General features: G+C 40.5%; 1 protein-coding gene across 2 annotated transcripts in view; it reads right to left on the reverse strand.

The window, feature by feature from the left end:
• Positions 1-251: 251 nt before the first annotated feature.
• Positions 252-14004, reverse strand: part of ZNF407 (zinc finger protein 407) — an 823527-nt gene continuing 809774 nt past the window's right edge. For both annotated transcript variants that reach the window (XM_073631246.1, XM_073631245.1), the window contains exon 10: positions 252-8863. In XM_073631246.1, the coding sequence (XP_073487347.1) occupies positions 7533-8863 (1331 nt within the window). In that variant the 3' untranslated portion in view covers positions 252-7532. The remainder of the gene's footprint in view (positions 8864-14004) is intronic.

The raw sequence follows: 14004 nt of genomic DNA on the forward strand, positions 1-14004 counted from the left end.
TATCTGACAGATTAACATATTGCTAGGGAAACTGTATACTGCTGGGCCGAAATGATGAGAAAACGCATTTTGCATCAGATTTCTGGTACTTGTAAAACATTAGTTGTGTGTTAAGACTGTTTTAATGTTTTGAGAAATCCTTTTTATTTCCTTGGATGGAAAACATTTTCATGGCCAACAGGATTGAGCAGAATATAGAATACAGGTAAAGATAAGAGCTTTAAACAGTGTAAAATAAACACAAGTTTATTCAATATTGTTTTTATTTGGAAATATACAGAAGTGAAAAAAACATTCTATAACAGCATTTTACAATCCTTAATGACCTTTAGAGCATTTAAACAGCTTTTGCAAGTTGAATAACTATATAAAAAGCTAAAGTGATTTATAATGCTACCCGCAGGTTATATTATCAACTAAAACATACAGCTAAGCGCAATCAACAAAACTCCAACCAACTCACAATGGGGCTGGTTAAGGACAACTGGACCATAGAAAAAGGTGGAGATGGTCCTAGAAACCAGGCAGATATATATATTTTTTTTGGTTTTGTCCATGTAAAAAAAAAAATGTTTTCCTTCTTTAACAAGCCCCATTGATTCTGCCCATTATTACAATGTTGGGTTCAAACAATACCATCATATTGAAAAACCATATACACCTAAAACATGTAACAATATCACATATTGGATCAATGGCTATTGCCATTTTGGTTTTTGGTTCTTAACCAATTCTATTAATAATTACATCTTTATTCTTGCAGCAACATTTATAATATTCTTGTTGCAAAATTAGGATACCTAAAAGGTGCCAGAAATATATGTTTGCAAATCTTTTTTTCTCCCACCTTAGAACCCCACACACTTAGTATTCTCTTATATTCTAAGGCCTCTTGCACACTGCAGCTTGAAAAAGCTTAGTACAGCATTTTTTTTATCCATCTAAAATTCAGCCTATTGTTTACAATGTGCCTGCACACACAGGGGTGTGAACAAGTGCTGCGTATTCATGAGTTAAAAAAAAAAAAAAAAAATCTGCATTTCCATTCAACTATGTTGCATTAGTACACGCAAATATGGGCATGAAAACAACAACATTCTGGGAGCCAGAGCGCGAGAATACGATTACACGCAAATGCACACATGGAAATATGTGCAAATGCACGCAATGTGTTCAACATAAACGCCTGGATTTACGTCCAAAAATACAGATGTTCAAACATCATTACTGTGTGCAAGAGACCTTTAAGTGCACATGTGCCCAGACATTAAACTATTTACATATTCTTAAGCAGTAAATAAGCTTTAAAAAACTCCTACTCCCCTTTCTAGCTGCTTTAAATGTGAAGCTATTCATTCTCTTCAAAGACAAAGGCTCTAGAGGTCAGGTTTCAGTGGGTTTCCAATCAACTTAACTTCCTGCTGACCACATAATGCATAAATATGACAGCAGGAAGAACGGGTTTTAACGCCCAACTACCACACATATGCACACACTGACCGAGCTGTCACTGAATGCTCTAGATTATGGCTAATAATTGGAGCCAGCGGAATGGCTCCTGATCATGTGACCACTGTAAGAGCCAACCACAGTGGTCATGTGATAGAAAAGCTGCCTCACCTCCCAGGCATTAACGTTTGCTTAAAAGGATGGTAGGAGGTGGTGTGAAGGGAGCTGCTGTTTTTTTTGTATTTTTTTACATTAGAGAGCTGGCACCCTGCCAAGATATCCTCTCAAAGGAAAAGCAAACGCTACAATCCATATGCTATGAACTTCGAAAATTTAAATTTTCCACAATTTTTCATAGATACAGAGATGAACGAGGGTTGATTGTATTCTTGTTCATAATATGTAAATAAGTTAGTTTTCATGGTCTGGGCACAGGTTCACTTTAAATATAAAGACCATCATATTCATTAAGAAATTACAAAGCATCTAGCAATCTTCAAGCAGCTTTTTTGAAGCTCATCAATGAGTAACATGATGGCCTGAAGTGTAAATTAATGTGATGGATGGTCAGCAGACACCTTATGGTGCAACATCTTCCAGGCAGCCCATTGAAGAATTAGGATGCAGCAGCTGCCGGGGCATAGCTGCTTGCCCTAATGTGACATATCTGACATATAACCAGAGGTCTATATAATAAACATTCTATTTTAAAGGAGCAGTAGCTTCATGCTATTATGATTACTAGCCATGAATACTAACGAAAAAAAAGATAGGATGAGAGAAATAATCCCTTGGGTCTGAAATCTGGCATGGATCAGGTTAATTTACAGCAAGTGGATATTGGTCAGGAATCTCTGCCTATTCCACTGAGTGTATTTTGGTTTCAATTATCTTTTTTAAGGGAAGACCCCTTTAATATTGAACAGCTTACAGCTGTAGGTCAGTATACCCAGACTAGAAATGTGCAAACTTTCCTCTAAGGGAACGCCAGGACATAAGACAAAGACCTTCACTATTAGGCAGTAACTACAGAGACTTGGAAAGACTAAATATTTCTGTGACGTTCTTATTGTTGTCCGCAACCCTGTTGTTAATTTTTCACCTCACTTTCCGTCCCTCTAAGAGCCTGTGATAGCAGAACAGGAAGTCACAAATGGTAATAATACCGGACAGTTTTTGTTTTTCTTTTACCTAAAAGGGGTATTTAGTTGCTGTTCATGTCCCCACTGGAGATATTTCTCATCAGTTCCTGCTGAAACAGAAAGTGATAAAAGATGTCTCTAATGGGGTCAGTCACAGACTAAAAGACTCTATCAAGAAAACAAACAATTGTCTGGAGTTAGGCTTTAAGCATCAGCCCAGCCCACTATTCCTAACTAAAAAAGATGGTCCAAGAAAAAAAAAAAAAAAAAGAGTTTGGGGGTTTTGTTTAGCTTAGCTGCCCCTTTCAACCACTGTAGCAGACCTTTTAAAACATTTCCTTATTAATGAAATAATTGAAATGGTGTAAGAGAATCTCACTGAACTCCAGGCTACAATATTGTAATTAATATTTTTCAGGGGCTGACATACATACAATAAAAATGTGAGATGACATATGTTCCAAAATGTACTTTAGAGGAGGCTTATAACTATAGGAGAACACGGCACAGAACAAAGAAGACAGAAGACCTTTCAGATTAATATATTTAATGCCAATAAGAACTTCCTGCTAATTTGGATTTCTGTCTTACCTGTAAATGTAATCAAGTACATTGGGACGTCCAAAATCAGTCCAACTGAGGGGTGGACAATACACCTAACAACTGTGAACAGGCCCACATAAAAAACAGGTTAACAGAAGGTCCCCAAATGAGTTTACAGAGCAGCCTGAAGAACGTGTGAACAGAATATCAGGTGGCAGCTTTGCAAATCTGAGAAAAAGATGTCTGATGCTCAAAAGGCCAGGAAGCACTAACTGATCGAGTGGACTATGCTTTGAAAGGGACAGGTGGGATCCTGTACTTAATTAAACTGGCCAGAATGATGAGCTTATGAATCCACCTGCAGATAGTAAAACAAGAAATGGTTTGTCTCCTGCATGGACCCTCAAAAATGACAAAGTTTCAGTCTGTCTAAAAGAAGGTATAGTAGAGAAGTAGACTCGGACAGCACATAACATAACCTGAAAGTGGATAGAAATCTCCTTGGGATGATGTGGAGTGGACTATAAGTTGGGAGAACAATGTCCTGTTTAAGGGGAAAGCAAGAAAACACCTTTGGAAGAAAAGGGGATTTATACCTCAAGACAACCTTATTTCTGTATAGCACACGAAAGGGTGTTCCTTACAGGATAATGTCACCAGCTCAGAAACTCTCCTCACAGAGGTGATGCCCACAAGGAAGGCATTGAGGAAGGCAGTAGAGAGAGGAATATCCCTGATAGGTTCAAGAGGTGGAAAAATGAAAATCAGAGGTGGACTCTGGAGGGAGAAGGTGTGGATGCATGTTTGTGGTCCCCGCACTCTGAGTTATTTAATACGGCTGAAATTTTTCCCAAGACCTTAGACATAATTGCTAAAATTCCTCCCTGGATAAGGAGAATAGAGCCAGCCCTGAAGGGGTTAAAGGCTAAGTCCACACCTTCTACATAAAAAGGCCCAAGCATTTAATGGATGCCAGTAGTTTAAAATACACAGTGTCATTTGTAAAAAATACATTCCTATGTTCTTATCCATTTCCAGGACAAAGCAGTAGTTGGGGGACTCGCCCCCCAGTATTGCAGCAGCAAGCCCACTTTATGATTCATAAGCTTGTCACCCATAAAGCCTGACCAAAATATACCCAATGTTTACGTTCCTATGCCCTCATTTATTTTCAGGACATGGGCTACAAAAAATAGTAATTGAGCATTCTTCCTTTGAGGACAACTAAAGTGATAAGTTGATTAGCTGTTTTCAAAGATGGAGGTCAAGTGGCCATGCTGTTGTAGCCCAGAGTATGAGATGGAAAGGGGCTACAGTGGTGTGAGAATCAAGGTGGAGACTGGAAAGTCCTTGCTGCGTGCTCACTCTTACAGTGCTGGGGGGCAAGCAACTCAACAGCTGCCATTTCCTAGAAATAAGCCAGGGTGTAGAAATGTAAACATTGGGAGTATTTCATAGGTGACAGAAAAGACCTAAAAGGTATGGAAATGGAATGAAACAAAAGTTTTATAAAAGGCACAGTGCATTTTAACTACTGTAGTCCCATGTCTGCATGGGCTAGCTCATGTGAAAGGTGAATTTAGCCTTTAAGGAGGGCTCTAAAGGGGAGTGCTGCGACTCAAGCAGGACACACTGGTCTGTGCTATCAGTCTCAGGTCCCTTAGACTGAATGCCCCCCTGAAATTGTTAGTGGATTGCAAGCTGGCAGGGATCGCTACCCTTGTTGTTATGATCCACCATTCTAACTATACAAGCAAGGGATCCTCACAAGGGCAACTAACAAGAGCACTGCAGGTGCAGGAAAAGTTAATACTATTTATGACCTGTCACTATACACATAAGCAAGGAAGAGATATTCTGGACCTTGTGGAGAGCCAGCTGGAACTCATTCAGAGATGGAGAAGAAGTGCACAAGTACATGGCACTTGCAGAAGCGGGGTTACTGCCTGAGCGTGTGTTGCAGCAGCTCTTATAGGGCACCTGTGACAAACTTGAAATGCACTGTGGTGCCAAAATGAGTCGCAACCTATACAAGGTGTAACAAATTATAAAAAAAAGTGTTGTGGGGTCAAAAAGGTCTGTTGCAGCACACAATAAAATCCCTGACAGGGGAGAGAGAATATACCCATAAGAGTGCTGGCTCCAACAAAGGTAATGAACAGCCCTGTTACTCGACAGTGGTGTTGTTGATGGATGACAGTAGCCAATGCAGAATATCAAGCACATACTAGACAGACTTTGCCCCTCCAGCAGGCATACCCTCCTAGGGGTCTACAAGGACAGGCTTTCACCAGTAGGTGCACCAATGACCCTGTACCTGTGAAGCACTCTGTGGCCAATTTATGGGAGTTTAAGAGAGCTCCTTTAGCAGAGCCCAGCACTTAAAGATACAATACAGGCTGGGCCCAGGTCTTCCTCTCAGTGGGGCAAGGTACAGCTATGCCAAGTGTTGGCCAATTTGGAAAGATGCAAAATGACCCTTAGTGGCTTTGCAGCAATTGAAGAATCTTATCTAAAAATGTAGAAAACGTCTATTCTACTAAAACAATAGCAAAAAACAGAGACATGCTGGGAGGGGGAGGGGTTATATTAGTCTATCTTACAGCTCTGTTTAACAATGTCCAATCTCCTGAAGGCCTCTGCATAACTCAATATACTTGACCTCCCCTCTGTGTCCCTTAATGTAGAACTATCTTTATTAAACTTGCACTTTTTCCATATTATTTGCACTTGTTTTAGTTAATAAGGAGTCCAAAGAACCACTCAGACGTCTACTGTTATGTCCAGCTGGTTTTATTTGGAAAACAAAAAATGTAATTTTATCCAAAATCCTGCTTCCATTCTTACTAATCAGGTTGTAAAGTAAAAGCCAATGTTTGAATGGCTAATAAAGGTGAATGCAGGCTCATAATTTGATACATGACTCTCAATTCAGTAAATTATAATGTACAAGATATTTGCCATAGTGACTGTTAGATTCAGCCATTTGGCTTTTATTTTTAGTTGTCATTGGGTCTTTGCTAAAAATAATGATCGCTGTGGCAAGTGCTAGCTTTAGCTTAGTGAATTGAGCTTTTTGCAGCTATTGGGTAATCAGTGCTGCACCTAGAATGTGCTGTATCAGCACAGCAAAATGTAAAAAAATGTTAAAGCGGAGTTCCACCCACTTTATAAACTTAATCTTAATCTATATATCATTGGCAAAATTTTCTTCAATGGTCATTATTTTTTTTTTTTTATGTCAGCTTACCATGATAGTAAGCTTTTTAATATCACTTCCTCCTTCTCCCACTCGCGGCTATCTCCGTCATTTCCTGCATGGCACCGTCTCCTGGGAGCTTTGTGTCAAAATTCCCAGGAGTCAGTGTGTGACGCGATGACAGAAGTGTCAGATGACAGACTACAAGGCGTGGCCAAAACCCTGTTTTAAAAGAGGGCAACCAGTGTACAGTTGCCATTGCTACCATCACAACAGGGGTGGGTACTTCAGACGACGACGCCCGTTGTGATGGCAACCTGATTAGTTTCCTGCAATGCGAGTGTAGCATACTGCACATGTGCGAGAATAGGCAGTGCATGCTTAATATTCAGCAGCCCCGAATCCCGGAAGATTATGCTTGTGGGCTTCACATGCCCACAAGCAAAATGGGAAATGCCAAGAATGAAAAATATAAGGTGATTTTTCTTATAAAATAGTAATTTTAGCATAGGAATAATGCATGCCATTATCGTATCTTATGATGTAATTTTATGAATTAAAAGAAAAAAAAAAATGTCGCTATGTTGTTGGAACTCCGCTTTAAAGAGAACCTATTAAAAAAAAAAAAAAAAACAGTTAAAGAAACTTGATAATAAGGCAATGATGGGGGGGGGGGGGTGGAAGAACTGCAGTACTTCAAATGTCATTCCCCAAATCTATGTAAAGCTAGTTCTGTCAAGTGTCAGGCTCCTGTAGTCTCTACAATTTGTTCCAATAAGAACAAGTATCAATAAAAGCTCTGATGCTATATATAGAAATGCACATGAAAGCAAAGCTCAAAGCCCAGAAACAGCCCTCCAAATGCTGTTGTATTAAAAGATGACAGAGGTTTCACAACTTTAATGGATAATGTAAGAATAATGCATGATAGTAATGTAAAGTAGCCCCTGGCAGTGATATAGCACTGCTTAACAATGTAATTACTCAGCTATTATCGGATTACTTATCAGCTAGCAATTCTCTTTCTGTGAAGAGTTCATATAACACTTTTTTTTTCCATTAACAATTTAATTTGACATATTTGTCGCAATGGATGGATTAAAAATATACATTGATTTTGTAAAAATCTTTTATGTGAAAAAATATAGTCTAATTTTCGTTTACTATTTTCCGATTCTTTACTGGTGGTTTGAAAATCTTCATTGCTCCATATGAGGTTTGGCAGTTGAGTCTTCAGAGTTGCACTCTGCATAAACTACCATGCTGTTGACCTCTTGTGAGGAGTCCTCTACAGGCACCTGGCCATCCACAACAGTTTCTGCATGTAAAATGTCACTTGAGTCTTTGTTTGTTATTACTGTATGTGAATATATATTAGACTCTTTCTCTGCTTGTGGAATTTCAGTTACAATATAATGTGTTGTGCCTTCCTGAAAGTTACCATTGGCATTTTCGACCATGGCTCTAGCCAACTCTTCAGTGACAATAATCTCTGATATTTCCCCATCTCCACAATTAACTAATCTCATCTGTTGTTCTGGTAGACTTATTGTATGGCTCTCAGTGTTGTGCATAATGATGCGAGGACCATCTGCGGAGACCATGTGCACAGTGCCTTCATCATTCAGAATGACTTGAGTAATTCCTTCTTTAATCAGCTGATCAGCAGCAGCCGAATCACACACTGCAAACTGCAGGACCCCCTGGACCATGTTCTTAAATGCAGGATCCTGGGAAGTGACAAAGCCTGACGAATGCATGACTTGCCTGACAATTCCTATTGGATCAATTTCTTGCTGACCTTCATCTACCTCCTCAAACATCTGAATCTCCCCTTCACTAGACTCAACACATGCCTGTTCACTTGTCATCCTTACCAATGACCCCTCTATTACAGAATTTTCTGTGTTTTGTTGCCTATTTCCTTCTCCAACGTTTCCCAGTTCTGTTACAGCACATAGAAGAGCATCTAGGGCAGAAGATGACTCAGATGTATGAACAGTCTGTGATACATCCAAAATACCCTGGGTCATTACTTGCTGTACTACATTGCCACTGGAGTCTGTTACAGTCTCTATAGCAACAGATTCAGCTACATCTGTCTCTTCCATTGGTGCTTCAACTACCACAACCTGAGTTGCTCCTTCAGACAGCTGCTCACTAAGGATTTCTCCTGGAATAATGCTTCCCATGTGTGTGGCTTGATCAGTGGCAATTACCTGGCCATCCTCAGTAATATGCACAACTCTTGCCACTTGACTTGCCATAGCCAACGTCTGAAGAGTAGCTGCTGCAGTTTCCTCAACAGAAGAATTGATTGTGATATTTCCATCATACTCCTCAGAAAATCCTTGAATGATAATAACCTGCTGAACATGTTCAGTCGGTTGGCTTGGCTTTTTGCTGCTTCGAATGTTTTCTTTGGCTGGTAAAGGCTCTGGTGGAGTAGATGCAGTGAATCGACTATTTGTTTCCACAAAGTTTGCACCTAGTCCTTTAAGTCGACATTCAAATGATTTTGAAACAATACCTGAAAGATAAAAGTTAGAAATTGGTAAATTGTAAAACAGTTGTATCCCTAATCACAAGTGTTTTTTGAAGAATGTTAGAATTATTTAAGGAAATAAGCTAAAGACATGTATTCAACACTGTGCTCAAGTGCTTGTGATGATGAGAGTTTTCACTCATCCAGAAACAGGAGTCTATTTTTTAGGGTACAGTAAGTATAGCAATCAGATTATCCCTTGCAGTTTTTCACAGTGCAAAGGAAAACTAAACATGAACAGAAGGAGAATTTAAATACTTGGTATGGGCAATATTTTGTCAGACGCCTAAAGAAATTGCTCACTCGGTCAGTTCTGCCAAGTGATCTCTGGGTAAAATTTGGATAGGTACAACCTGCACTAAACATAGTGCTAGTAACATCAATAACATATACAGAATCTATAGGCCTTGCACGAATAAACATATGCATGTTTACACAAGTGTGAGCCCTTACATGTAAAACAAAAACCCAATTTTAAACAGGCACGTCACAAAAAATTTGAACATCATCAAAAAGTTAATTGGAGTAATTCAATTCAAAAAGTGAAACTCATATATTATATATATTCATTACATACCAAGTGATATATTTCAAACATTTCTTTCTTTTAATTTTGATGCTTGTGGCTAGTGAAAACCCGAAATTCAGTATCTCAGAATATTAGAATATTGTGAAAAAGTTCAATATTGTATATTCATGGTGTCACACTGTAATCAGCTTATTAACTCAAAATAGGTAAAAAGCAGTGCAGCGCAAAAAACACAAACACTCATAATAAATTATATATGTATATAATAATAAAGTCTATAAAGTTCATAATAAAAATAGATGATAGAACACCACAAAGTGTCCAAATAAGTGCTTCTATGGACAAGATACAAGGTGCTCACGTGACAACCTCCACCGGTGACAATTCTAGCAGCTCACCTCATTGAATGGACCCGAGTAAATCAGACAGGTCATACAGACATTTCCCTCATAAGGGTATATAACAACTGGATCACTGGATGTGCTTCATCCACTGATGAAGTCCTGCCCCCTGGGACGCAATGCATATGGAACCATGTGACTAGCGTGACGTCACTCACGTCTATCATTGATCCTCGTGGATTTGCTTGTTATCTGCCTTGTCACAATGCACTGGGAATAGTGCTTGACTTGTAAGTGCAACTTTTTTACTTGAATAAATGCTTTTATCAAACAGAGAGCACTATATTCTGCCCCTTTTTTTCATGTACCTGTGAATCAGAGCTCATGGGATCTCATTACCATCGGAGTACTCTCCTCCCAAGCGATTAGCACATCCAGTGATCAAGTTGTTATACCCTTATGAGGGAAATGTCTGTGTGACCTGTCTGATTTACTCAGGGGTCCATTTAATGAGGTGAGCTGCTAGAATTGTCAGTGGTGGAGGTTGTCACATGAGCACCTTGCACCTCGTACTTGTTTGGACACTCTGTGGTGTGCTATCATCTATTTTTATTATGAACTTTATTATTCATATATAATTTATTATGAGTATTTGTGTTTTTTGTGCTGCACTGCTTTTTACCTTTATTTCTATCTGGGATTTGATAATTTGACCCTCAGTGTTCAGCTGCTTTTGATCGTTTTTTAATTGTGCTGATTGATCTATACTGTTTTATATTAACTCACCTGTAAAGATTTCCTAAACCTTTAAATAGTCTCTCAGTCTGGTTCTAAGTTACACAATAATGGGGAAGACTGCTGACTTGACAGTTGTCCAGAAGACAGTCATTGACACCCTCCACAAGGAGGGTAAGTCACAAAAGGTCATTGCTAAAGAAGCTGGCTGTTCACAGAGTTCTGTATCCAAGCATATTAATGGAAAGTTGAGTGGAAGGGAAAAGTGTGGTAGAAAAAGGTGCACAAGCCACAGGGATAACCACAGCCTTGAGAGGATTGTGAAGAAAAAGACCATTCAAGAATTTGGGGGAGATTCACAAGGAGTGGACTACGACTGTTGTTAGTGCTTCAAGAGCCACCACACACAGACGTATCCAGGACACGGGCTAAAACTGTTGCATTCCTTGCATCAAGCCACTCCTGAACCAAAGACAACGTCAGAAGGAAGCGTCTTACCTGGGCTAAGGAGAAAAAGGACTGGACTGTTGCTCAGTGTCAGAGAACTCACACAGCAAGCACCCGTCTCTGTGCAGCAGCTGCCAACCCTCGTTCCGCTAATGTGCATGCACGGAACCGTAGCCAGAGACAAATGAGATCCAGAGTGAGCATGCACAATGGCACCTCCATGCAAACATGCGCACCCGCGAGTGCCAACGTGCATGCGCTAAGATGCTAATACGCATGCACGTACGCTGCCGCAAATCCTGGCACACAGCACCCTATAATAAACAGAAAGTCTGCTTAGCATCAGTGCTGGATCGTCTTCAGCTTGTCCCTGTGTTCCTGTTGTTACTCTGCCTGATTGCCCTTGTTCCTGAAAACCCGGCTATCTTCTGACCATTCTTTTAGATCTCCCCTGCCTGCTGAACCTGCCTCTACATGCAATACTGACCTTGGCTTGGACTTATGATTACGGCTCTGCCTTCTCATTCTGTACCCCGCTGCCAGTCTGTTGCCAACCTCTGCCTGTTCCTGACTACAGTTTTGCCTTCTGATTCGGTACCCCACTGCCAGCCTGTTGCCGACTCCTGCCTGTTCCTGACTCCTGCTGAACAAGTCTGGTGATCAGTTTTCACATCTCCTCAGCAGAGGTTCCTGTATCTCCAAGTTCCAGCCTCCTGCCTGCAGGCACCTGCACCCTTTCGTTGCCCTCGCACTCCCTGTACTTACCACCATGGGTGCTTGGACCGGAACCGTGCAAGAGGCCACCCTCATCATTTCGGGCTCCACTGTAAGGTACGTGACACTCAGTGGTCCAAAGTCCTCTTTTAGGAATGAAAGTAAATTTTGCTTTTCATTTGGAAGTCAAGGTCCCAGAGTCTGGAGGAAGAGTGGAGAGGCACAGAATCCAAATTGCATGAGGTCCATTGTGAACTTTCCACAGTCAGTGATAATTTGGGGAGCCACGTCATCTGCTGGTGTTGGTCCACTGTATCCAAAGTCAGCGCAGCCCTCTACCAGGAAATTCTGGAGCACTTCATGCTTCCTTCTGCTGACCATCTTTATGGAGATGCTGATTTAATTTTCCAGCAGGACTTGGCACCTGCCCACACTGCCAAAAGTACCAACAACTAGTACCATGGTATCACTGTACTTGATTGGCCAGCAAGCTCGCCTGACCTAAAGCACATAGAGAATCTGTGGGGTATTGTCAAGAGCAAGACAAGAGATACCAGACCCAAGAATGCAGACGAGCTGAAGGCCACTATCAAAACAACCTGGCTTCCATAACACCTCAGCAGTGGCACAGGCTGATCGCCTCCATGCCACGCCGCATTGATGCAGAAATTCATGCAAAAGGAGCCTTGACCAAGTATTGAGGGCATACTATACTGTACAAACTTTTCAGTAAGCCAACATTCCTGTATTAATAATCGTTTTTTTTATATTGGTCTTATGTAAAATTCTCATTTTCTGAGATACAGAATGTTGGGTTTTCACTAGCTGTAAGCCATAATCATCAAAATTTAAAGAAAGAAATGCTTGAAATATATCACTCTGTGTGTAATAAATCTATAGGAGTTTCCCTTTTTGAATTGAATTACTGAAATAAATTAACTTTTCGATGATATTCAAATTTTTTGAGATGCACCTGTATGTCTAAGAAAATTATAGCACCTAATACAAGACTAAATTTAAATAAAACAAAGACAGAGAATTACAGGCTACAAAACAGCAGATTTCTCTTTTATTAGCATGGGATTTTTTTTTGTTGTAAGAGAATAGGTAGTTCAAGTTTTCTGAGCAGCAGAAAAGCTTTCGTTTCAGAACTGTGGGTATTTTAATGGCATTTCTCGGCTGTCAAAGCAATAGTTTAGCGTATTCTTTCAAAGAAGAACTTTTGCCTGTTATTTTTACAGACTGAACACAAAAAAATGGGGACTCTGTACTAGCAGATAAGATAAGGATGTTCCTTTCAATGGGTCCTACTGTCTCACATATTGTTTTCATCCTGCTGTACTGTTGAAAAAGGCATTCCTTTCTGCCATTAGAGGAAGTTAATGGGAGATGGTCAGTTTAAAAAATCTAGTAGTACAAAGCCCATCTCCCAACAGTGACCTCTGGGGCAAGAAGCTTTTTCAGCACCACAGAAGGAAGTAAACATAAATTTGGAGGTTGCATGCCATGGTGGACAAACTAATGCCACGTACACACGATCAGAATTTCTGTCGGAAAAACCTTGGATGGTTCCGCTCAAGCTTGCCTTGCATACACACAGTCACAAAAAAGTTCTCTGAACTTTCGACCGTCAAGAACGCAGTGACGTACAACACTACAACAAGCCGAGAAAATGAAGCTCAATGCTTCCGAGCATGCGTTGAATTGTTTCCGAGCATGCGTAGGAATTTTGCACATCGGAATAGCTACAGAAGATCGGAATTTCCGATCGGAACTTTTTCCGTCGGCAAAATAGAGAACCTGCTCTCAATCTTTTGCTGGCGGGAATTCCGCCAGCAAAAGTCCAATGGAGCATACACACGGTCGGAATTTCCGACCAAAAGCTTACATTGGACTTTTGCTGGCGGAATTTCCGATTGTGTGTGCAGGGCATTAGATACAAAGACCTTTTGATTTCTGTGCAGCCTGCAGGGATCAGGACAGACATAGGATGTGCACTGAAAGTGCAGTTATGCATTAAGTATACAGTGCGGTTGATTTTCTAAAACTGGAGAGTGCAAAATCTGGTGCAACTGTGCATCAATCAGCTTCTAAGGCCGTGTACACACGGTCGGACTTTTCAACCGGACTGGTCCGACAGACTTTCCAGCAGACTTTCGACTGACTTTTTAACGAACGGACTTGCCTACACACGATCACACCAAAGTCTGACTGATTCGTACGTGATGGCGTACACCGGACTAAAATAAGGAAGTTGATAGCCAGTAGCCAATAGCTGCCCTAGCGTCGGTTTTTGTCCATTGGACTAGCATACAGACGAGCGGATTTCTGGGTCCGGCGGAGTTACGACGTAAAGATTT

The sequence above is a fragment of the Aquarana catesbeiana genome, linkage group LG05 (assembly GCF_042186555.1).
Source record: "Aquarana catesbeiana isolate 2022-GZ linkage group LG05, ASM4218655v1, whole genome shotgun sequence".
Classification (NCBI taxonomy): domain Eukaryota; kingdom Metazoa; phylum Chordata; class Amphibia; order Anura; family Ranidae; genus Aquarana; species Aquarana catesbeiana.